The sequence below is a fragment of the Solea solea genome, chromosome 10 (assembly GCF_958295425.1).
Source record: "Solea solea chromosome 10, fSolSol10.1, whole genome shotgun sequence".
Lineage (NCBI taxonomy): Eukaryota > Metazoa > Chordata > Actinopteri > Pleuronectiformes > Soleidae > Solea > Solea solea.
The window spans coordinates 12712769-12737405 of record NC_081143.1 but is presented as its reverse complement, the minus strand read 5'-3'; the positions used below and the strand labels follow the sequence as shown (position 1 = coordinate 12737405).

The following is a 24637-nucleotide window of genomic DNA, read 5'->3' as shown; positions in this document are numbered from 1 at the left end:
CTTTGTTTTGTTAGGAAAATTCTTTTATTGAATTGGCAGTCATCAATCCATAAGAAATGTAATGTCATAGCTAAGAACTCACAACTGTGATATTTAAATATAGGACCAGTCTTGATGCAAAGAAACAATAGCCAAAGATATTTTATCGACTAGATATAATCTTTGACTAATCCTCAAGTTGTATCTTTGTATATTAAAAGGATAGTTGAAAAAAATGCTTGTATAAGATAGTGGGACACAGTCTGTGCCTTACGTACAGCTGGCAGCACTAAGGGCACTCACTTTGCCGAGAAACTGCAAGAGACGAGCTCAGTGAAAACTTAACGTAAGGCTTCCTAATAAAATGCCAGCTTTGATATTTTAGATTATGCTGACTGATATATCTTGATGTTCAGAAAGCCTTCTCTGACTGTAACTGAAGATTGTGTCACATTGGAAAACACTCACCTTCCTGTTGCCTCCATCAGCTAGATCAAATGTGTCCAACTGTGTCTCAGAAATTTGAAATCCTTAGTTTGAATTTACCAAAGTGACACAAATTTACCAAATGAGGCAGCAAAAGACCAGAAAACAGCAGATTTTCTCTATGAAATTTGGTGCAGGGGAGACTTTTGCCACTTTGTCTTCTGTCAAAAAATGTTGTGAAAGATAATGGCAACATAATACAGTAAATGTAAGGTACAGTGTGTAAAATTTTGTAACAATTATTGGTGAAGTTTCATTTTGTAGCCGAGTATCCCTCACCCTTATTTCAAGTGTGTAGCAGAAACTATGTAGCCTTAATTTAGCATCAGAGCTCAAAAGATACTTAGTTTGTCCATTGTAGGCTACAGTAAAAATGACTTCAGCGATTAATATCAGTGCTGCTCCTGCTGAGAAAATGTCAGTTGTATTCATTGATTTTAGGACAGCGTTTCAATTTTTAAATGACTGCTGAGGTGAAATGGCTTTATTTGCCACATTTGGACTGAGCAGAAACATCTCAGTCGCAGTGTAGATGATATTGAATCTCCATGGCTTGTTCCTTGTTTTCCCATCTCTAAATCTGGTTTCAGTTTAACTTCATCTGTTCAAAAGTCATTGACATGATTTCCACAAATCTCAAATAAAGGTGCAATGTAAAAAAAAAAATAGAAATTACTAGTGATTTACAACCTTTAAGTGGTTGAATATTGTTTTTTTTCATATTTATGACTGAATCAGATGTGAGCTTAGAGATATGCATAGTTGTATCAATCGGTACTTGATTGAAATTCAATTTGACATCAATTGAAAGTCTGGTGTCACCGCTTAACAATTTCTCCTGTTTTAGAAATATAATTTTTTTTAATCTTGTATGCTGGTTTAGATTTAACTTTAATCTCTGAGCTTCTGTGCCATATTTGCACTGGCAAGCACTGTAGACTTGGTTCGATTTTCTGACATATTCACTTTAGCCATGTGTCCAACATATGAAACATACATGGCAAATTATGTTAAGTTTCACATTAAAAACATGCAAACGAAAAATCATTTTACACTACAATGGGGGTTGAAACAGGAAGAAAGGGGACTTCATCAAATTGCCTTCGATGCCCTTCCATCATTCCAAACTGTCTGTAGGTCATTCCTCAACCAGTGAAGGACAGAATGAGTCTACGATGTGTCTCAGTAACAAGAAAGACTTTTTTTCAGTCAGGTTTGAACAACTTGTGTCCACCTCATCAAGTCTCTGCTTCAGGCATCTTGGGTGGACAGTACTGTGGCCTGAATGAGTCCAACCTGAAAATAACTGCACAAGTGTTCATCTTTCCCAGCTGCAGGAGGGGGAGCTGACCCTAAACTCTAAAGTCCAAGGAGAGCTTGGGCAGTTTTAAACAAAGCTCCCTCTGACAATCAGTAGAGTACAAATTAAAAATGTTTTTATAGAGGTCACACTGCGATTGAATTTGTGGTAATAGTGTGAATGTAAATGCTGGCAAGGTTTAGGTTACAAGTCAGGTGGGAACACAAGCGCCTCAGCAGCACATTCTGCATCATCCTCTTCATCTTCCTCTGGAATATTCTCAGGCTCCCATGTAAAAACATCTGAGACATTGTCTGTGAATGAACCAGATCTGCTCCTCACCATCTCCCAGGGACACAAAGCATCACGCCTGCCTAAATTTGCTTTTGACTCATCTATCTGTTCTGTGCTAATGATGGCTTGAGTAACTTCTACACTTAATCCCTCTTGGAAGTCTGCGACGTCGTCTCTCTCACTGTGGGGAAAATCAGCATTGGTTGCTGTTTGCGGATCTGCTGAACAAATGTTACCTGTAGCATTATCTCGCTCTTTGACAATTTCCGGCTCTTCTGTTTCCCAGGGACAAACATCTGCCGGAGGGCTACCTTGCTTTTTGAGGACTTCAGGTTCCTCTGTTTCCCATGGACACACATCTGTCCGTGCACTATCTTGCTTTTTGAGAACTTTAGGTTCCTCTGTTTCCCATGGACAAACATCTGCCCGTGCACTATCCTGCTTTTTGAGAACTTTGGGTTCTTCTGTTTCCCATGGACACACATCTGCCCGTGCACTATCTTGCTTTTTGAGAACGTTGGGTTCGTCTGTTTCCCAGGGACAAACATCTTCTTTCATGCTGTCTTGCTTTTTTGCAACCTTATTGTATTCTGTCTCCCATGGACAAATGCCTGTGCGAGAACTGTCTTGCTTTTTGAGAACTTTTGGGGCTTCTGTGTCCCATGGACAGACATTTGATCCTTCTGTTTTTACTGCCCCTGCTTCCTCACTTTCCCATGGACACACATTTCCCCGAGTCTCTGTCTTTCTTGATTGTGGTTCCCCAGTTTCCCATTGACAAATATCTGCTGGTCCCTCTGGGCCTTGCAAACTTGTGTTGGTAGCTGCACTTTTTTCATGGGGCTCAGTTTCCCAGGGGCATATGTTTACTCTTTGATCGTTTTCCTCCTCAGACTGTACCAACCTTTCTATACCAGCTTTCAAGGGTGTGGCAACCTGCTGAGTTTTGTCCTGATTTCCAGTATCCCAGGGACAAATATCTACCTTGATAGTCATTTGTGAGGATGAGTCTATATGTGTATGCTCTGAACTTCCCTCTTCCACAATTTTAGGAGGCTCAGGGAAATCCCATGGACAACTGTCAGCTGTCTTGGTCACTTGTTTATCCCAGTCAAAGGCAGGTGATTGTGCTTGGCATTGTTGCTCATTATTTACCAATGCAGGACGAATGTCAGGTTTGACAATCTCTTGTTGATGGGGCACGGTCAATGTTCCCTTGGTCTCCAAAGGATTTAGGTTTTCATAAACAACTTCAGCCTTGTCCTGAATATCCCAAGGACAAATATTAACATATTCATTATCTTGTCTGATTGGAGGTTGGGGAGTTTCTGCTGTATCCCATGGACATAGGTCGGCTATACATTGCAAAGACGGTTGTCTCTTTGTATGTTTGGATAGAGTATGAGAAATAACAGGAATATCTGGTGATTCCAAAGGACACACTTCACCACGATCACTTCCTTGTCTCCTCACATTTCCTTGCTCGTGAGATTCCCATGGACATACGTGCTCAGACGTTTGGGATTCCCAAGGGTAGATATCTGCTTTGATACTATGCTGCTTCTTTGTTCCTTCTACTTGCTGCAAAGTACCAGTTGCCTCCCATGGACACACATCTGCATGAGAAACATTACAGACTGGTGTTATTCGATAACTACCTCTTCTGTGAGTTGAAGGAGTTCTTGAGCTGCTCACAGTTTCCCATGAACTTACACTGCTGCGTTTGCTGTTCTGCCTTGAAAGAAACACATTTTCATAATTGCCATCTTTTTGCATATCGTCTATGTCCCAAGGATAAACAGCAGATTTTACAATCGCAAGCCTTCTGGGACTTCTGTCCGCAGAATCCGCAGAGGACAGTCTAACTGCATTCTGCTTTACAAGGCATGGTTTCCCATCTGCTGTCATACTTCTTTTCTGCAGTGCCTTCTTTTCCATACTTGGACGTCTACTAGATGTTGCTGATCTTGGTGTTGTAGAAGCACTTTCTTGACTTTTTTGTGAGACAGAGTCCTCTTTATTTAAGTTCCTCTCCTTACTGGATCTGTTACCTGTGTCCATGGATCCCGTGATTGTTTTCACCGAGAGCCAATTACCGGTGGCGGTGGTGCGGAAAGAGAAGACACGCTGATCTTTTGTGACCTTTGGTCTTGGAGAGCCCGGTGCACTTGCAGACACAGGAGGTTGTGGTTTGGGCGACTCAGTTTCACTAAGTAGCCCTTTCTCCTCAGAGGGAGTCATTTGTACAGATAAATGGTCCCATGGACAGACAAGTGCCTGTGGAGATGGTGGTCTTATTTCCTCCTGGTCCTCAGAGTTTGCATAGTTGACATGCTTCTGGTTCTTGTTGGCTAATGGTTCTTGCTCCACATCCCAAGGACAGACCTCAGCCTTGTCGAATGACTCTGACTGGAGAGCACTCCTGGTCTGGTCACTAATGGAAATGCTCTGCCGGGATCTTGTTAGCACTGTGCTGGCTCTGTTAACCTTGGATACATTTTCAGTAGAATGAGAGGAAGTTGATGTTAGACTCCAGGACTTATGAAGCCTGGTGTGATCAGGATGCAGTAGGTTGGTATCAATCGACAGATTCTGGGCACTAGCTGACTTACATACACCTGGTGGAATATCTAAGGAGTCTGTCTCAGATCGCTGGGAGGATCTCTTCACAACATTTGACTTTAACATTGAGTCACGCTGGGAGGAATCTCTTTCCTTGACATAGTGATGATCACTTTGGGATTTGCGCATGGATGGCGATGGTGATTTCATTGAACTTTTGTAACTGATACTAATCGTATCCGGGGCTCTCCTAAACGATTCAGACAGATTAACACTTCTACTGTGGAAGGATCCGTCTCTGTCCTCGCGACTGCACTGTCGGCTCATGGTTTCTGGGAACTCAGCGATGCGTTTGATAATGGACCTCCCTATTGCACATCGAGAACTTCGCTTCTTTGTGAGATGAGGGTTGTTTGCGGTCATCTTCTTCGTCTTGTGAACTTCTATCTGCGTATATAACTTCTTCAGTTCATCCTGGTGCATGTGAAAAAGGGAGGAAGTTGATGGAGAGAATGACGAATAGGTTGAAATGATTGAGGAGAGGAGAAGACAGTAACAAGTCAGAGGAAAGGTAGAAGACATGTTTTCATGCAAGAACACAGTTGAGGATAAGTAAAGGATAAAGGGTGGATACAGGTCATAGAAATTATGTCAATTTTTTGGCTAACTATTTCCTATTTATAATTAAATTATGATACATATAAGATCTGTTCACTTGAGTCTACATAATATTAAGGGATATTTATACTTTTTATTTAAATGTGACCTTTGGAATTTCTTCCACCTTTTGCAAATTATACCCCAATGCAAGGTGATAACATCGTTCTGCAGGGACAAGAGAGTTTACCCGAAAGTCGTCTGGGTCCACACTGCGCTCACTCCAAGCAGAGTGAAAACTACTGTTGAGGTATGAGCCGGTGCGCCGCAGGTCCACTTCATCCTCATACACCTCTGCTGCAATCTCTTGTCTCCCAGGCTTAGAGACGTGAAGAAACTGCAGAATGCACACAAGCATTGATCATATGTAAACAACTTGTGTATGTGTGGGTGTCTACATGAACATAAACATCTCATTTATGATAAAGCTGCAATATCAAGGTCTCTGGATCAGCCTGTCTATACCAGCTTTTCAACGGTGTGGCAACCTGTTCCAACCGGGTCACAAATCCTGGTCTTCTTGCTGCAAAGGCAAAAGTGCTAACCACCAACTATGTGGCCCCTCCCTACCAGTCAGAAGCTGGAAACCCTATCCTCCTACAAACTGAGGCACAGATCCATTTCATTCAGGCCTTTGAATGCTGTTAACTACCTGCACATATTCGACAAACATGGCAACAGTGAAATAACACCTAATAAACACTGTTAAATATGCAGAATATCTGAAAAATTTGATGAAAGAATGCCAAAATATTCATGCCAAGTGTCATGAGTGAGAATACCCCAGCTGCTGTCAGTGATATCGTCTTTATGGTAACTTATAGATACTGTATCTTCTTGTCTGTTACTGCAGTTAGAATCCCCCTCCCTCCACCTGAATATATCACCTCACAAAAAGATGTCAGTTGTCTTTGTGGCAACTATGACAAGTTCCACTGGCTTTGGCAGAGGTGGCATTATTGTAGGAGACATTATTTGAAGGTTGAAATCCGACATTGTCCGACAGACCTTTTCACTTCTCTTTCCCAGAACTGATAAACATGGAAGATGAAGATGCTAAGTACCTTGGGAATGAAGAGTAGGGCAAGTGTCACAGTGATGGTGACATGGGTGTGTGTGAAGGAGAGCAGCAGCATCCAGTCGGGATGCAGAGAGGGAAAGGTGAACCTGAGGGAGACAGACGGCAAAGAAATCCGTTCACATCAGTGGCTCAGTCCATACAATTGCTCACATTGTTTGTTCAATGTTTGCTTGTTTTCTTTACCTGAACAGGTGAAACATGGAGGAGAGGAGCAGCTCGTTGTGGATGGCGATGCCCATGTAGCGAGGTTCATGGAAGGCTGAGGGGACAGGCCTTACGGCGGTCCACAAGGAGCTCCCCCAGCACAGGAAGAGAAGCTCAGCTGTGACAGAAAAACAGACATTCAGCGACCGTTTGTTTTTATCACTCGTATTCTGAGTGAATTAACTCATGTGTAAACTGCTCCAAAAATATCTCATGTTCTCATGTTTAATTTCAAATATTACCTGCTGTCACTGTAATCCAATGCAATGTGAGGGATGATTAGTGCATTCCGGTTCTACTGGGTCCTATACCGGGTTATACTGGGTCCTCTTTTCCCAGTTATGAGTGGGCTGCACCCTAAAGTTGTCATTTTAAGTTGTCAACTCATTTAAACTTCTCGTTTACCATGGACTCTAGACTCATGTGACAACATTCCTACTCCCGCTATTGTTGTGTGACATCACAAGTCACACACTTTCTCTTTTCTGCTCTGTGACAGCTGCTTCTTCACAAAGTCAGGCTAGATAGAAATCTGATTTAAGTCCCACACGAGAGGATAACTGGCCAGATTTCAGTTTTGATCAACTGACAATCATGGGTTCCTTCTGATTTTAGACTGATTTGAAAAGATTATCTGGTCAAATTACCCTGTCGTCTGAGGGGCTAACAGACATGATTTTAACGTCATCAGACGTGTCAGAGTCTTCCCGATTTAAACATGTTTGATATTTACGACTGAACAGGGATAGAGGCGTGAAAGACCTGGGTCACAGCCTGCTTTACTGTTTGCATGTTCTCTCTGTGTGCACAAGGGTTTTCTCCGGTTTCCTCTCACAGTCCAGAAAAACATGCAGTGTTGAACACTCTAAATTGCCCGCAGGTGTATAAGAGTATAAGAGAAAAGGGTTGATTGTCTCTGTGTGTTTCAACATTTTCTCACCCTCGGACAAAAATAAAAGACTTAATCAATAACGATAGCTTCTCTCCTCAGGAGCTGCTGCTTCACTTACCCACAGCCATCATGTAATCCCAGCGGTCCATGTAACACAGGTTGAAACCCTGTCCCTCTGATGTGGTGGTTGTGACAAACACTGGGATGTTGCGGTCACGGTTCTGCAGGACGCCCACGGTCCACGCACACAGAAACCAGCTGACTGTCATCAGCATCACTCCCAGAATCCTCAGCAGGTGGAGGCTGGACATGTAAGGCACCCTCTGGGCCGTACGTGAGAGGAAAACCTTCAGCACCCTGAGCAGAGCCAAGAACAAACCACTGTTTAACTGCTGAGGAGAGGACATATACGTGAATGTACTTACTCTATATACTTATAAATGATTGTATTTTTTGTGCTTCAGTGCAATCTGGTCAGCTTTCCAGTAACTTGTAAACCACCATGAACGGACCTGTGCATCTTCAGAGTGACTGTGCCGTAGACGATGGAGAAGCCAAGCATTCTGACCCAGCGGAGCAGGATGCACCTGAAGGTGCTCGGCCTGAAGAACAGGATGAAGACCTGCAGGTGAGAGAGAGAGAAAGAGGGAGAGAGAGGCACACACGCACACTCAACTCTGTGATTCAAACTCAAACATAAAATTCAATTCAATTTCCAGCTCTGCTATTCTAGGCAAGGTAAGGCTGTAATCTAATCCAAAGTATTGAAATTATAAATGTTCTTAAAGGTTCATCTCACTGAGAACCTCACACAGCTGCAACTCCATGTCAGATTTCACTATTAGACCACGCCCCCTGCACTGCACCACCCACTCTCCCCTTCCTTACTCAGCTCTTAGCCCCTCTTCTTGGCATTTTTTTTTAAAAAAGAGGCTGAGTTAGACTCAGAAGAGAGGGTTAAGTTACCTTTTAATACAACATCATGAGGTTGTTCAAACAGATCTAGTAAACATGACCCCATTTATAGGCACTTTAACTCATTGTAACTATTGTTACAGGTTAGCACTGACCCTTCCACCTACAGGTGAGAGGTGATACTTTTCCCTCAAATACTTCATCATACACGTCATACCAACATTTTGTAAAATAGCAACATTGTTTTTTTCAGATCTAGCTGTATCATCTCAAAGATTCTGAGGCGGAGGCTCCGACATGGACAGAAGCACCAAACCTGTGGGTGAGATGCTGCTCAGTAGTCTGGACAGAAACATATACAGGTCATTTTTTTCTCCTCTCCAGAGGTCGCCATAGTGGATGATCCACATACCACTGGATCAAGGAGTACACTGGATGTGGCCCCCCTGTGGCTGGGTGTCCCAATTAACAAAGAGCAATGGTGAATGGGCACTTTGCTCGGCCCTTGACATTGCAATGATTTAAACTGGCAAACCCTGCAGTTACAAGCCAAATTTCCTTTCGCTGGGCCATGGTCACATCTAATGACATCAGGAAAAGAATCAATTGCCCCTTTTTTTTGGCAGATTTTCCTTCATTAAAAAAACAAACCATGTGCATTTACTGTATGTGCTAATGTTGGTGTAAAGTGCACACAGCAGCTGTTTTCATAGTGTCACCATCCTCCATGTGCACATCAAACGATAAACCCCACACCAGACGACTGTTGGGAGAAGAACCACAAATGACCTACACCATGGTAGTACAGAATAGAAGATGAACACTTTGCTGATTTGCTTGAGTGAGAGTCATCTCAACCAATCATGTTCATCTCACTTCAACTGATTTACCCCAGTGACTCAAACTTAAATAAATCAGCAGCAGAGCTGAACATGACATTTACTCCAAGGTGTAAAAGTGAGTGGTTTACAAACTTCAATCTTCAACCAGTAAAATGTGTTGAATGGTAAAATAAAGTGTTAAACATATTCTTACGATATTGTGGACATTTTTGTTAGGTGAGGCTTTTGTTAAATGGCCTAAACGTGGTTTATATCTACCACTTTAAGCCACCATTATGTCATAATGATGAGTGCTGCCGTGAAGAAAGGGCCTGTTAACATGTCCCTCCGTCCAATTGAAGTAAAACACTGATCAATAACCTGTGAGCACACACTCAAACTCTCATTGTCAGAAAAGATGAGGTCACATCGACCGACACTTTAAGACTGATGGATAAAAAGTCACGGCTGACTAACGTTAATGCCTCTTTAATTGCTCCAATGAATCTAAAGACTGATTGATGATCTATCACTGCAGACATTATGAAAACTGTCATCCGCCCACTGGCCCCATTTCCACTTACACACACAAACACGCCCTCCTCCCATTCACCCTGCCACAAATGGTCCATTATGATATAATCTGTGGCACATTGCTGTGCAGTGATCTGTAAAGAGCTCTAATCTGCCACACTCTCAGCTGCCGCCCGTCCGTCCGTCCGTCACACTTACTGGGAAGTAGAGGAGCAGAGAGCCAAACAAGATGGCCTCCAGTAGCAGGAGGCCGGACGCTCGGATTCTCTGTGGAGAGACGGAGGAGAAAAACCACAGTTACAGAATGTGCTGACCGAGACTGTAAGGGAAGGCTCGGTTTTTTAATTGTTTTTGTTCGAGGTAGTGACACAGTGACATAGTGAGAGCACTGACCTCACTCACATGGCTGTCATAAATCTTATGCCTGAACCTCATTGAATATGTAGGCTATACAGGGGTGTAGGTTTTTTTTTGTTTTTTTTCTTTTTTCTTTTTGTTGTCCTTTTGTTTTGCTTTATGTGAGATATCTGTAATGTGTAAAACATTGCGTTTCCAACACTGTGGTGAACAAATATCATGGTGAATATAATGTAACACATATGACAATATGACAAGAATTGCCGATTTAAAGATGTCACTATTCAACTACAACATCATCAGACATTTCCCAGCGCTGATTCTAACATCATGTCTCACAGGCTTCATCCAAACCAGCCAAAACAGCTGACTCACCCTGTTGCGACGATGCCTGTAGGCCGCCAGCATGCTGATGAAGATGAGGAGCATGAAGACCCCCTGGATGGCCAACACAGCTGCTCTGAGAAGCCAGTCCTCCTGCACCCAGCAGGGGGCACCATCCTGGCAGCTCTTACAGCCCGGCCAGCATGGGAGACAGATGGGCATGTTCGGGTAACACGTACTGCCACCATCACTCGCGTTCACAGGGCCACCATCTGCAGTGCACACAGACATGCATCAACACCCACACACACACACCCATGTGAGGGCCCCACACACATGTGACTTACACCTCTCATGATGAAACCATTTAATGTAACTCGTGGTGCCGGTGGATCTGCTTTTTAGATCTAGATGGTGGATCTAGATTTGCCTTAACAGGAAATACAGTAACACAACAAAGGATTTGCTCTCTGGCTCCCCTCACAGTTGGTAAATGGTATCGTTTATTATAACTGTCATAAAATATACAGTATGTCAAGGTTACATGTGTACAGTATTTGTTGACAAGCAGTGATGTAGTACTCCGGTCTCGAGACCGATTTCTGCTTTCTCGGACTCGTCTCGGACTCGTTCCTTCAAAGACTCGGTCTTGACTCGGACTCGGACCACAGTGGGAGGAGAAGGACTCGTAATTTCAGACCGAGTTCTCGAGACCAACACATTTTTTTATGTTCATGTTATGTCCTAACTATGATTAAAAAATTAATCATAAAAAAGGGCTTAACATGTTGATGACATAGCAGCACTGTTGAAGCAGTTTATAAAAATAGGCAGAAGATGATGCATGTGGTAGGGATTTTTTTTAATGATAGTAAAAGCATAGTCCATATTAAGATGTTAAGACTGCTCCTCTAAACAATTCCCAATCTAGCTTAGTCTGTAGGCCTAACTGTTGATTATTAACTAAATCATGAATATGAAAACTGACATGTTTTTATGGTCTTGGTCTCGACTTGGTCTCGACTCCTAAAGGACTCAGTCTCGACTCGGACTTGCTTCCTCAAAGACTCGGTCTTGACTCGGACTCGACTGTATTTGAAAACCAACAGACTCGGTCTCGACTCAGTCTCGACCCTTCAAAGACTCGGTCTTGACTAGGACTCGGCATAGGCGGTCTCGTCCCCATCACTGTTGACAAGCCAACAATACCAGTGAACTTTGAACTCGTATGCCGTAAAGTGCCATAAACACTTGACTGCCTAGAGGGGAAGCCATAACAATGACCCCCTGGTGGCTGACTGCTGTATAGCTTTAACTACCTGCCTCTGCCATACAGTATAATCAGATGGGACATGAACGTAGCCAAAAAATAAATACATATAACATATATGAACTGCTATTCCATGTGGGAAACATGATTTTAGTGTTGCTCACCTGAGTCCTGAGAGACTAACTCAGGGTTGTAGTAGCCCTCTTTACAGCGGCAGCAGTACTGACCCAGTCTAAAGCCTTGACCTGGAGTTGGTACACACTGCAGCGGACAAACACATGTTTTAACACATTTTAAAACATTTTATCATTGAAAAAGTATTGTTTTGTTCCTCAGCCCTAAATGGCTGCGGATTCCATTATTGTGATGATCTCTCAGGGAAGCATCCTGATCAAACTCAAATTTGTTATTTGTATTATGATCAATCAACCCTTAAATTATTTGATATCTGCCCAGATACATTAAACGTAACTGCTTTTTCAGCTTTTCCTGCTGTATCCTCACAGTGAGTGTGACACATTTACAGTTGGAAAGTCAGTCAAAAGACAAGGAGACACGAAGAACTGCAAAACATGATTGAAATGCCAACAAAAAAACACACGAAACAAAGCAACCACTAATTGTGACTTGTGCCTTCTTCAGTTCGGAGTTTTTGATTGAGTTTGCTGGAGGTTGTGGTGGGAAAGTGGAGCTAATACTGCATTCCATTTACATCAGAACTTTGAAGTCAGAGCTGAGAGTGACATCCCCTCAGAGTTCACTCCTTTCCAGAGAGAAGTTGAAAAAAAAAAAAAAACAAGGACGCAAATGTTTCTCAGGCTGGACCATACCAACCTGTAAATCACAGTAAATCAGTCGGACACTGTGAAACACAAGTGCTAAGAATGGTAAAAGTGGCAGTGATCTTGGAATCATGACTTTTCTGAGTTGGAATTCCGAGTTCAGTGAATTTTGAATTTCAGTGAATTCCGAGTTCAGTGAATTCCAAGTTTACTGTATTCCTCAGAGTTTTTGAGTTCTGGCTTCAAATGGTTCAGCATATTAACCTAATTTTCGCTCTGTTGCATCCATGTCTGACTGGACGCTGGTTCATGTTTAAATGGATGTGTGTAATTCTTCTGTTTTTATTTATTTTGCATCGCGAACAGTAGCTGAATGAATGAAGGTAAAAAACGAGGTCACGTTACACTCTCACTCTACTTCCTGCTGATGCTAGCGTCATTTTTGGCATTCTGAGCAGTCTCACAAATACACACAGATGGACACACATCTGTGTGTGTGTGTGTGTGTGTGTGTGTGTCTGTGTGTGTGTGTGTCAATCTCAGTTAAAAGCTAAATGGATACATAATGCCTCTACTGAGAGCATTATCCTTTTCTAGAGAAATCCAGGAACCATGTGTACACACACACACACACACACAGACACACACTGACCTCACATATATATGTATATACAGTATAGAAACTCAAACCCCCCTCATCAGATGCTCACAACCTAATGTCACAGGCTGAACATAAATGTGATATGGATTACATGCAGTGGTCAGAACCTAATTCTCTTCATGGTTGTATCTCATTTCAACAGAGAGAGTAAATCAACAGATTCACTCATCCATCACGTTTAAGTCGGAGTCGTCATATTGGCCACAGACACGTACAGTAGTCTGTACGTGTCTGTGGCCAGTGTGTTCAGGAAATGTTCCTTACATACACTGAGTAAGTCCAACAAATAGATGAGCTCTGGATAAGCATGACGCTCAATGGGTCAATGCAGAAAAGGCACAAGTCTTTGGTCTTGCTCCCAAAAAATGCAATACAGAAAAAGCCAGTCGTTATGTAGTTATGGACTCAGACCTGAATTTTAACCGCCACAAAAAGACGATTATTAAATCAGCCTGTTAAAAACATGAGCAAGAAAGAATAGATTTCTATCAAAGCAAGACATGGGAAAACCTGTCTTTTATTATTATTATTATTATTATTATTATTATTATTATTGTTGTTGTAATATTGTCTTTACAGGTCTCAGTAAAACAAACAATCAGGCAGCTGCAACTCATCCAACATCCTGCTCTCAGAGTCCTGTCTAACTTCAGGGACATGGACCATTTTTGACAATGAACGGATTGTAAAGGCACTGGATGGCTGAACTTGGGCAGAGCCGAACCAAGGCATAAGCGAGATAATTAGCAGCTGCTTGGACCGATTTAACATATGAAAGAAATCTAGATATCTTTAGATATATTAAGATATCGAAATAGTGTTTATCTATAAGTGAATTGGTTTTATCTTGGAGTTGCTTATTTAGTGTTCAAAGTTTAGTTTTAAAACTAAAGTCATTGGTCAACTGGTTTAAATCCACTTCAGTATCAACACACTTAGTGCTTCAATGATTTCAAATTCAGTTGAAGTGTAGTTGTATGAGAGGCTGAGTGTGAATTCACAGCAGACACCCTCAGTGGAAACATGGCTGATAAAAGCATGTCAGTGTAAAGCTCCAGTATTTAAGTTCTGTCGTCAAAACGCCGCTTGCGTTGTTTCACTAGTTCAGCTGCTGTTCCTCTGCCTTCCACCTTCAGTAAGAGGAATCACTCAGTGTCGCCACAGACACTGCAACACTGAGGTTTAATCATCATTGTGTGAACTCATGTGACAATGGTTTGAAATGAACAGACTCACAGAACATGTTTGTCAGTGTTGCCTGTTCTGACTTTATTAACTGATCTCCTGCACCTGTCTCTCATTTTCTTTATCTCTCTACCTCTCTCTCTCCCCTTCACTTCTCTTCTTCACTCCTCTGTGCTTCATTCCATTCCATTTCTTTCTTTTTTTCTTTCTTTCTTTCTTATTTTTTTCAACTATGGGAGGAAACTGGAGAACCAGGAGAAAACCCATAAGTGAGTAAAAGAAAATATAATTCAGAAAAAATGCATATATTTTATTATTATTATTGTATCTTTTCATCTATAAAAGTAGATAAGAAAAAGAAAAGAAAAGACTGCATGATGAGATTTGGAATGGGATGATAAATGACAGAAGAAGCATAAAGGTTGAAGGTGGAACAGGATTTAAGACTGAGAAGAGAGGAAAGTAGGTGACCCACCACAAACTCTACCAAGCCAACGGGTTTGAATTGTCTAAACCAGTTAGGGCAGGACAGTACAAAGGGTGCCATGTGGATTTAGGGATTTTTGGGACTGTTCATCTCTAGTGATTCAAACCTCTGTGAGTGCAGTGCATAAAGGAGAAGTGTGCCAGCGGGCTGGATTATCGGCATAATCCATCAGATCATCCTGCAGCCCGCCACCCGGCATGGCCATCTTTAAATAGATGGATGAGATGAGAGGGGAGAGGATTGGGTCTGGACAGACGGATGGGCAGGGAAAAGGGACACTGAAGCAGAAAGCCTGGTGGAGGAGGAGGAGGAGGAGGAGGACATGGCTGAGCAGACAGAGGAGTGGACGTGTTAATGGGCAAAAGGATAAAAAGCAAAAACAGCAATTAGTGCAGACAGAAAGGGCTTAAACCTTTTGGGGGAGGTCACAAACCATTTGAGGATCTTTTTGTGACACAACTTAAAACCTCAAATATGAGTTAAACACTGTCTAGAGTTGGAAATTGGGTGCCTTGCTCAGCGGGCATCCCAGCCCTGTCCTGTGATGTAACATCACTGACTTTCTCTTGAGTTGAGCTTTTAGTTCAGTGCTTTCACCTGGAGTCCCAGCTATATATACAGTATATGCACCTTATACAACCACACAATCTTGAGCTGTTAATCTATAAATCAATTACAGTTAGATGCAGCCTTCATCAGACACTTTCTGTCTCTGGTCCTTGTCTTGTTGTGGTTACCTCCATGGTGGTGCGATTGCACTGGTGCGTATCGGCAAACCAGCTGTCTCCTGTAGCACACTGGTCCAAGTCGATGTCCTGAATGTTAACGTCCACACGGATCACACCTCTGATGCAGAGAGACATGAACACAAGAGACAAAAGATTGACATATCCCAGCAATTTCTCCAGACTCCTTTAATGTGCACTTGATGACGAAAAAGGAATTGAATTTTCTAGGGGCCAAAAACATGATTTCTGAGCCCCACTTAACCTTTGAACTCCCCCACCCAAACCTTTTGTGCCACATTTCACAGGATTTCTCCGTTCTTAAGGAAACACATTCACAAGGCAAAGTGATTTCTGAGCTCACCGTGACCTTTCACCACCAAAGTGTAATCAGCTCATCTCTGAGTCAGAGTGAATGTTTGTGCCAGATGCAACAAAATGTCTCGATATGTGTTAACATGTTAAAGCATATGATATTACTGTAACCTTGACCTGTACCTATGCAGGAGAACGTTTGAACCAAATTTGAAACCAATTTATTCAAAGGGTTCCTCATGTGTTCACAACATAATGATGTCTGTGTGTGAGTGTGCAAGTAACACACACACACCGAGGGAGAGGGGATGAGAGGAGCTTGAATGAATCAAAGCTCTACTCACCCGGCTGCCACATGAAATAACCATTAGAAAAATAAATCCTATTGCGTTCAGTGTTACTATTGTGGTGGTAGCTGCAAATGAATCATTGTATGAGAAAAATAATAACGTCAGCTGAGGAGGTGGAATCTAATCTGTCATAATTGCGTTCATTCTTCCTGGATCTAAACAGGGTCAAATAGATGTTTTTATAAAGTTTCACTGACCTTAAACCATGACCACAAAATTATAACCAGTTAATCTTATGCTGCAGTAACCACGTGGTGAGTTTACATACAAAGTCAATGTACAGATGTGAGTAGACGCAATCTATATGTCGGCCAGGCCGGGCGGCCTGAATAGGGTGTAGTATTTTTGCGTTTTCCAAAACATTCAAGTTTAAATTTTTTAATTTTGGCTAAAACTTCACCTCATGCAACAATTGGGATTCTCTTACTAATGTCACCTCTGTGACATGACAAAGTCAGCGTGGAGGTCAGTCTATCACCACTCTTATGATTAACTATACACTCAAAAATACATTTGCGTTCAGTGTTCAGTGTTCTTGAGATACCATGTCTTCACAAAAACAGGATGGACAGAATATGTATTCACACACGATGTACGGATGAATTATCAAAAAAAAAGCCTTTGGCCAGTCGCTGTTAGACAGAGTAATAAACAGCAGCTCCTCCAAATGACTCACGAGCATAATACACCTCTATTTTCCCTCTGCAGAAACCTGTGTGGCCTTGAAGTGGATTCTCTTTTCAAATGTCAGCTTTTATTGAACTCTTTTGGATCAAAAAGTTTTCTTTTTTTTCCCTCGCACGAATGCTGATGAAACGTTTCCCCAGAGTGATGGAGGAAAGGTCACAGGGGCCGACACAGGACGACAAGCAGAGGCAGGTGAGACACAAACAGTGCTGCTACGTTTCAAAGCCTCTGAGCATCTTTAAAAAGAAATGATTTATAAGAGCTACAGCTCTGGTTTCATAAAAACATGAATTTATGGATGAATGAATAAAAAGCTTGAAACAAAGCTGAGATAAAAACACCAGCATCTGATGGATGAAGAGCTAATGGACTCATTTACACATACTGGGCAACAGGGGGTGACTTTAACAACAGAGATGTAGAAGCTGATTAACTGCCCCCATATAGTGCTCAATCTTAAAGGAATAGTTCAGGTTTTTTGAAGCGTGGATGTATGAGGCAATGACACACACAGACCAGGCCGTGTGCTTCCCCTGTGTCTACAACCTGGCACACACAGACTTAACCAAATCAGCAATTTTACATGATGGCACACAGGAGTTGTTAATGCAATTGTGTGTTTATGTTTCAAATCCTTCATTTTAATTTAGCAAAGTGGCACAAACTAAAACTTTTCCCTCTGGACGTTGGTGTGGGAGACACATATTTTTGAGATATTGTAGACTTAAGCAGATATCCCTTTTATTTGGTGAGTTTCTGTAAGTGGCTAAAATCAGTTTACCCTGGTGTCCCCACAGGCGGCCATATTGTCCCTGAAGAGCATGTCTTCATGTCTCAGGCTGGTTCTGGGTGTCAGGAGCACACACAGTGCACTTAGCGCTGATTATGTGTCAGTGCCACATACAACCACACTTCCAAAAAAGAGAGATAATCCTTTAATGTATTTGCAATGCATTATTCTGTGTGTGTGTGTGTGTGTGTTTGCCAAAAAAAAGCACAGGACGTGAGGACATTTTGTGAAAAGTGAGGACATTTTGGTTTGTCCTCACATCCTGTCATACCTTGGACTAAAACTCGGTTTTAGGGTTAGTGTTTAAGGTTAAGGGTTAGTCGTGTAGTCATGATGGTTACGGTTGGGGAAGAGGTTTTAGGAAATGCATAATGTCTATGCGTGTCTTCCCCGAGACTGCTGTAGTGCTCATGGAGACCAAAACCTGAGGAACTGGTTAAGTTTAGGACTTAGATTTAAATCGTGGTTAGGTTAAATTTAGGAGTAACCCTTAGTTTAAGCTTTCCAAATGAATGGAAGTCAATGCAAGTACTTAAAAGGAACCTGTGTGTGCATGTACTTGTATTTATATCTTTGTGGGTACTCTGATAGTGGTGATGGCTAAAGGGTTAAGGGGCTAGGGAATGCATAATGTCTATAATGTGTCCTCGCTAAGATATAAAAACAGGTTGTGTGTGAGTTGAGGGAAGCTTACCTGAATTCAGGTGTCAGGTCGGGCTTGAGGCCATAGAACGACGTGGACAGCGTGAGTATCCAGCCTGGCACAAAGTACCCATCCTTACAGACCAGAAAGGGGGCACTGGCCCAGCGCACTCTACTGCGATTAGTCACGTAGCTGTCACCCTGCCCCCACTTGGGTGTATCTAAGGTGCTAAGGTCGTTGAGGAGCACCCGTTTGGTCAAGGCTGCCACTGGTTGGTTGGAATTTGAGAACTTAAAGCTTCTGAACCAACTGTCGTCAGGTGCGGGGGCTGGCGGGTGCAGGCTCTCCCAGGCCTTGGATAAATCCTGAAGAATGATGGTCTGCACTTTGGCCGATGGGTTGCGGGCAGCACGGAGAACCAGCTGTGGCACGGGGGAGGTGGGCTCGGCATCAAAGGTTAGAAAGGCCTGCTGGATGAGCACGTCAGCCTCCAGGAGAGCACGGACCAGGGCATGGTACCACTCCATGTCCTCCTGCACTGTGCTCTCCCGTAGGTCACTGGCCTGGAAGATCATGTTAAGGAAGTTGGCATAACTGGCCAGTGCATCCAGAGCTGGCCGGAGTGGGGCACCAAAGCTGACAGGCAGGGATCCAGTCAGCCCCGGTGAGCTGTACGCCCGTGAACAGCGAGCCACTTCTAGAGTGGAGGCGTCTCCAGTATACAAGTATTCCTCTGCTGGTGTCCAGTCATCCTCCTCCTCTGTGGGAGCTTCTGAAGGTGTGGCTACAAACCCAGAAGGTTCTGAGGGTCTGAGGGAGGAGATATCTGAAGTTCTTGTGCTGTTGGTCCTAGAGTTGGTGCTGTTGTCTGCTTCTGCCAGGACTTCTGCTGTAATGTCAGGAGTCACCTGGGCTCTGAGGAGGGATGGGAGAAGAAGAAGAAGAAGGTGCCAAACAGAACCCATCCTGGACTTACTCTGAAGAGGAGGAAGAAGAACTGCTAACACGCCGACTGTCTCTTTTTGGCTCTTCACCCATTTGTAGTCAGGTCTGAAGAGACAACAACATCACATTTCTGCAGAGGTTACATCCTTTTTATCAACAAGGAAGGTGCTACTGCTGCTGCAGCGGTGGTTGTCTGGCACTCTCAGTCTCACTTAGAATGTGCAGCTCCATCTGTGCACCACCCAGGCACAAACACACACAAGCACTCACTTTTGTCTGCACTTGCAGGAAAACATCATTCACCCTGTGTCATTTCCCGCATCTCTGCAGTTTCCTCCAGTTTCCCTGGTCACCAGAGCTCCAGACCAAGATGAATGCAGTGTGTGCAATGGAAAAAAAAGAGGATAAAGGGGTGGGGACAGCCTCAAAGTTGGGGGGGATTCCTGTGTCTGGTGAGAGGTGAGCACCCGTGGAGCAGAGATGGAGGGATGATGAAGAGAGAAGAGCAGAAATTCTCCCTCACTCTTCTACTGCCAGCCTATCTGTTGCTCACCAGAGCTTCCAGCCCATCTGACGGACTTTAGTGTGATGCTCTGACGTCCTCCCTCTCCCTCCCTCCCCTTCATCCCCCTCTTCAATCATTCCTGCTTCTGCTCTTCCCACCCCTTCATCCCCTCATTCACATATGCCTCCCTCCTCCATATCGAGTGGGAGGCTCACCAGTGCTCACAGGTGCTGTGAATGTGTGTGTGTGTGTGTGTGTGTGTGTGTGTGTGTTAGATGAGGGTTAAGCTCTGTTGCATCCATCAAGAATATTCCTGATGAATGGATGGATGGATGGATTAACCCCTCTGTCACAGGGAGAGTGGATGGAGAGGAGGATGCTCTTTAACTGCACACACACACACACACACACACACACACACACACACACACACACACACAGGAGGTTGTTATCAAAAGTACATTAAGTCTCATTACAGACAAGAAAAGATGTTTGAATTCTCTCCTTGTTGATCATTTTTACAGGGAGAGAGTTCTCTCTCTCTGTGTGTTCTTGTATTTGTTACCTCTGTAAGACTTTTTCTGTCATAAACACTGACCTTGTCAGGACCAGCAGTAGTAGACCAGGACTGGAACTGGTTCAGTTTAGGGCTACGATTTTAACTGTGGTTAGATTAAAGTTAGGGTTAGTCGTTAACTGGTTAGTGTTAAGGTTTGGAATAACATGTTGAAGTCACGTGGAGTGCTTAAAATGAGCTGTGTGAACCTGTGTGTTTGTATGTGCGTGCGTGTATGTGGATGCATGCACCAAAGTGTGGATGAGAGAGAGAGGGAGAGAGACTGCATTAGATGTGTGAAGAACAAAAAGGGAGAAGAGAGAAGAAAGAAATGATGTGTGCTCACTGAGAGGAGTGATGCAGGGAAGAATCCTTGTTCTGGTGACCATGGCAACAGGTTTCTGAGAACCACACACCCTGCACACACAAATAATAAAGTAGCAGAAGTAGCAAAACAACTGCATTTACCCAAGTGTCATCATCACTGCCAGTCAGAGCCAGAGCTGATAAATACCTGTGTCTATTACAGGGTCATGTGACTCAGTGTATGTTGATATTTATGTTGATATTTATTCACACTGCAGGCAATAGTAGCCTTTTTGTATATGTATAATAGTCGTTTTTCTGACCAGTGGAAAAGGTCACAGTCAGCTTATGTTTACTTTCTTTTTTTGTATTTCATTTCTCCAACAAACCCAACACACACAAAGAAAATGTCAAAACATAAATGAAAAGGAGCAGAAAGAGAGGATTATTTAGTTTCAATACAACAAGGCTGATGTTTCTCAAATACATTTCATAATGTTCCACACAAAATAAGTGACTTACTCACCACATAAGATAGCAAACCCTAAAGATCCCGTAAAGCAATTTCAGCATTTCTTGTCACACACTGACACAAATTGTTTACTGTATGTTAGAAAACATGAGAACATGTGGGAAAAAAAACTACATGTGTAGATTTAAAACTCAAAATAGTGTTTTCAAAAATGTTGCTACATGTGGTCGTTATATTCTCTCAATATTTTGGATTCAATCATCATTTTAAATATGATATTTGAATGAATGTGTTTCCTGTGAGCTTTATGCATGATTGGCAAAATATCATGATCTGTATCCACTTCTCGTGATGATTCTTGTGGCTCTTTTTTGTAACATGAAAATAGAATTAGTCTGTGTTTTGCAAATACTTCCCCGTACTTCAATACAATATGCGGTCATGTATGTTCATATATTATAATTTAGAAAGCATTTCATTTGTACTCACTAACGACTTCATGTGTCCTTCACACAGCAGCCATTTTGACAGGTCACAGATGTAAATAATTGAATTGATCATGGCTGCGTTCCATTTAGTTTCCTCAGTTTCAGGCTCACACTGTCCAGCAGCTGCTCACACTGACATGAGTGTTTAATTTCGTTTTAATATCACTACAAAGATAAGATGTTTTTAATATGTGTATCTGGTTCTATTTAGAGCTCAAACTTGAATGTTTTGTATTGTTAACTCATAACAGGAAGGAAACCCTAACTAATGAGATTACCTGTATAAATAAAAGTTAAATGAAAAGAAACCAGGAATGACCAGGCCAAAACCTCCTTTATTTCTAATTACCTTTATTCTTCTAATCAAAACTATTCAGGCTTGTACAACAAACATGTGTGTCTTTAAAAAAAGTAACTTGAGTGTGCCACATACATATATTCCTGTGTCGTACTTTTGGCCCACAGGCCGCCAGTTGCTGACCACTGTGCTAAACTGTGTCAAAATAGCTGTTATGACAAAAGACCAATGGAGTCTTTGCATGGAAATCACAGGTGAACATAATCACATTAATAATAACTTATTCCAGTTTGGATTCTTCAGTTTGTGCGTGCAGGCTGGTGATGTGATCATGTGATCAGTAACATCTGTGTTTGGCGGCTATAAAATGTCAAAATGGCCTCTGTAACATCAATACTGCATGCCAACGACCTCTGACCTCCGATGTGCATCACATCAATGCTCAGCTCTGCAGGGCAGAGTGTTAGTTTGATTACTACACACACACACACACACACACACACACACACACATGTTTGCTCAGCATTCATAGTGACGACACATCATAGACATACAGCACACCTAAATGCCGAACCCTAACCAGAACCTTAAACTAACCGTAACTTCATTGTAACCATACACCATGTAAATCATCATTTATCTTATGTGGACTTGATCTCTGTCCCCATAAGGAAGACAAGTCCCTGTAAACAGATTTAGGTCCCCACAGTAATACCTGCTACACACACACACACACACACACACACACACACACACACACACTATTAGATTAGGATTCATGGTCTCTCATCCACTCTGCTCTCATTATCTGCAGCCATCACTACTGAATGTCCTGCACTGCCCTCTGCCTGCCACACATCATACTGCAACATGTTCAGAGAAAAACTCTGTTAGTATTTCTATCTTTAAGTTGTAAAGAAATGGCAGCAATGCCCTGTCCCATTTTCATTAATTAATTAATTAATTAATTAATTAATTAATTCATTCATTCATTCATTCATTTATTCCGTACAGAAATATCCTCAGTTGAAAAACCTACATTTTATATTATTATTATTTTTGTCTTAGTTTGCTTTTTGTTTCTGTGTCTGATACTTTTTTATTTAGTAACCAAAAGCTGGCAAAGTTTTTTTTGTTTTTTTTTAACTGTTACTTTGTGTTTATTTTTTTGCAAGTAAGTCATAGACTACCAATATTCTTACTATTTCACAAACACACAATATTTGACCACCTATTTGTACAAATATATATATTTTTAAAAACCTGCAACCATAGGGCTGAGTATTTGTGGCAGAGACAAACTTTTTGTATCCCTCCACAGACACATTAAAAACCCAGTTTTGTTTATCACATTTAAAACATGTTTGAAACACTGAGTGACCTGAGAAGAAACTACAAATGTTCTCATGAGTTAATGTTGTGCTCAGATGATCTGACTAATACTGCACCTCATGACCACACTGACACAAGCTACCTGCTAATTACATATTTAACATTTTCTACTTAGTATTTGAAATTGTGGGTTCCAGTTGCCTCTGAGATCATGAGTCACAACTGGGAATCATTTTTGTAGCACTGTGTGTACAATACAAAAAAGGCAGAAATGACAAAAACACAGTAAAAACTATAGCTTTTACACCACTGATGATCGGAGCAGCCATGTTGGTGAGTTTGGAATTGCATCTTCAAAATGAATCGTGCATCTCATATCTGGGAAATTATAATCTGCTATTAGTACAACTGGAACACAGTAGCAGGCCTACTGATGGGCCCTATAAGACCTTTATGGTCTATTTGACTATAAATGTGAACATAGTTTACAAAACGGACACCACTGAGACCTGTCGAGAGTTTAACATTTACAAGTTGTGACATGCTGATGTCCACAACTTACATTTTGCAATAAACATAACAAAAATAGTATCTAATTCAGCTCCATGTGCATTTTGTATTTCTGTAAGCATGTCTTTCAAGCATATCTCACACACTATTGAATTAAAATATTAATGCTGTGAAAACAGAAGAATGCATTCACAACATTTTGTCTTATTCACTTTTCATTTTGTTATGATCTGCCCGCATGTCACTGTGTCACTTCACAAGAGTACCCACATGTACAGCTGTATGTATGATGTATACTGGGTATTTCTATTTAGTGAGATGACTAGTGCATGGAGTCAACAAGAGAGAAGTCCACTGAAATGTCGTTTAAATGTCCATCTGATAGTCTGAACTTTGATTTGACACACACACACACTCATCGAGCTGACAGCAGCACAGATGTTTGACAACTAATTGGCAAATAATAATTTAGTGTAGAAGGGGCGGGACACCTCTGAGTTTGATTGGATAAGAATGTAAGCAGGATATGTTTCATTATTGAAACCTTTGGCGAGCTACTTGGAAAGGGACCGGGAGCTACTGGTAGCTTGCGAGCTACTCGTTTGAGACCCCGGCTCTATTGTATCTGCTCTGATTTATTGCACGTACTCACACTCGTCAAACATGGTGAGCACATCTGGACCTGTGAAAATTGCAATCTGACCTAGTTTAAGGGCATTTTTCATGAATTTAAAATAATTAAAAACTTATTTTGACAGTAACCATGATATTTGCTGGAATAGCCCACTGCAAACCATAGACATGTTGTTGTTTATGTGAGTGGAATTGCTAACAATTTGAATTGAATTTTTGAATTGAATGACTTTATTCCTCCCCCAGGGGGGAAACACACAATGGCCGGCCCGGGATACTTTTGCATCCATG

General features: G+C 42.1%; 1 protein-coding gene across 1 annotated transcript; it reads right to left on the bottom strand.

Moving 5' to 3' along the window:
- Positions 1-1104: 1104 nt before the first annotated feature.
- On the bottom strand, positions 1105-20041 carry gpr179 (G protein-coupled receptor 179). The gene is made up of 12 exons (XM_058641361.1): positions 18353-20041; positions 15529-15637; positions 11841-11937; positions 10458-10678; positions 9924-9992; positions 7968-8077; positions 7574-7812; positions 6543-6681; positions 6343-6445; positions 5469-5615; positions 2996-5095; positions 1105-2953 (listed from the first exon to the last, which is right to left on the bottom strand). The coding sequence occupies exons 1-12, from the start codon at positions 19264-19266 to the stop codon at positions 1970-1972; spliced, it is 5232 nt and encodes a 1743-aa protein (XP_058497344.1). The 5' UTR covers positions 19267-20041; the 3' UTR covers positions 1105-1969.
- Positions 20042-24637: the final 4596 nt, after the last annotated feature.

Excerpts from the sequence above, each read along its gene's own strand:
- gpr179 (XM_058641361.1), bottom strand. The coding sequence starts at position 19,266 with ATGGGTTCTGTTTGGCACCTTCTTCTTCTTCTTCTCCCATCCCTCCTC. Across the intron at positions 6,446-6,542 it reads TCCATGTTTCACCTGTTCAG|GTTCACCTTTCCCTCTCTGC; the intron begins GTAAAGAAAACA and ends TGTCTCCCTCAG. Across the intron at positions 2,954-2,995 it reads ATCAGGACAAAACTCAGCAG|TCTGAGGAGGAAAACGATCA; the intron begins GTTGCCACACCC and ends AGGTTGGTACAG.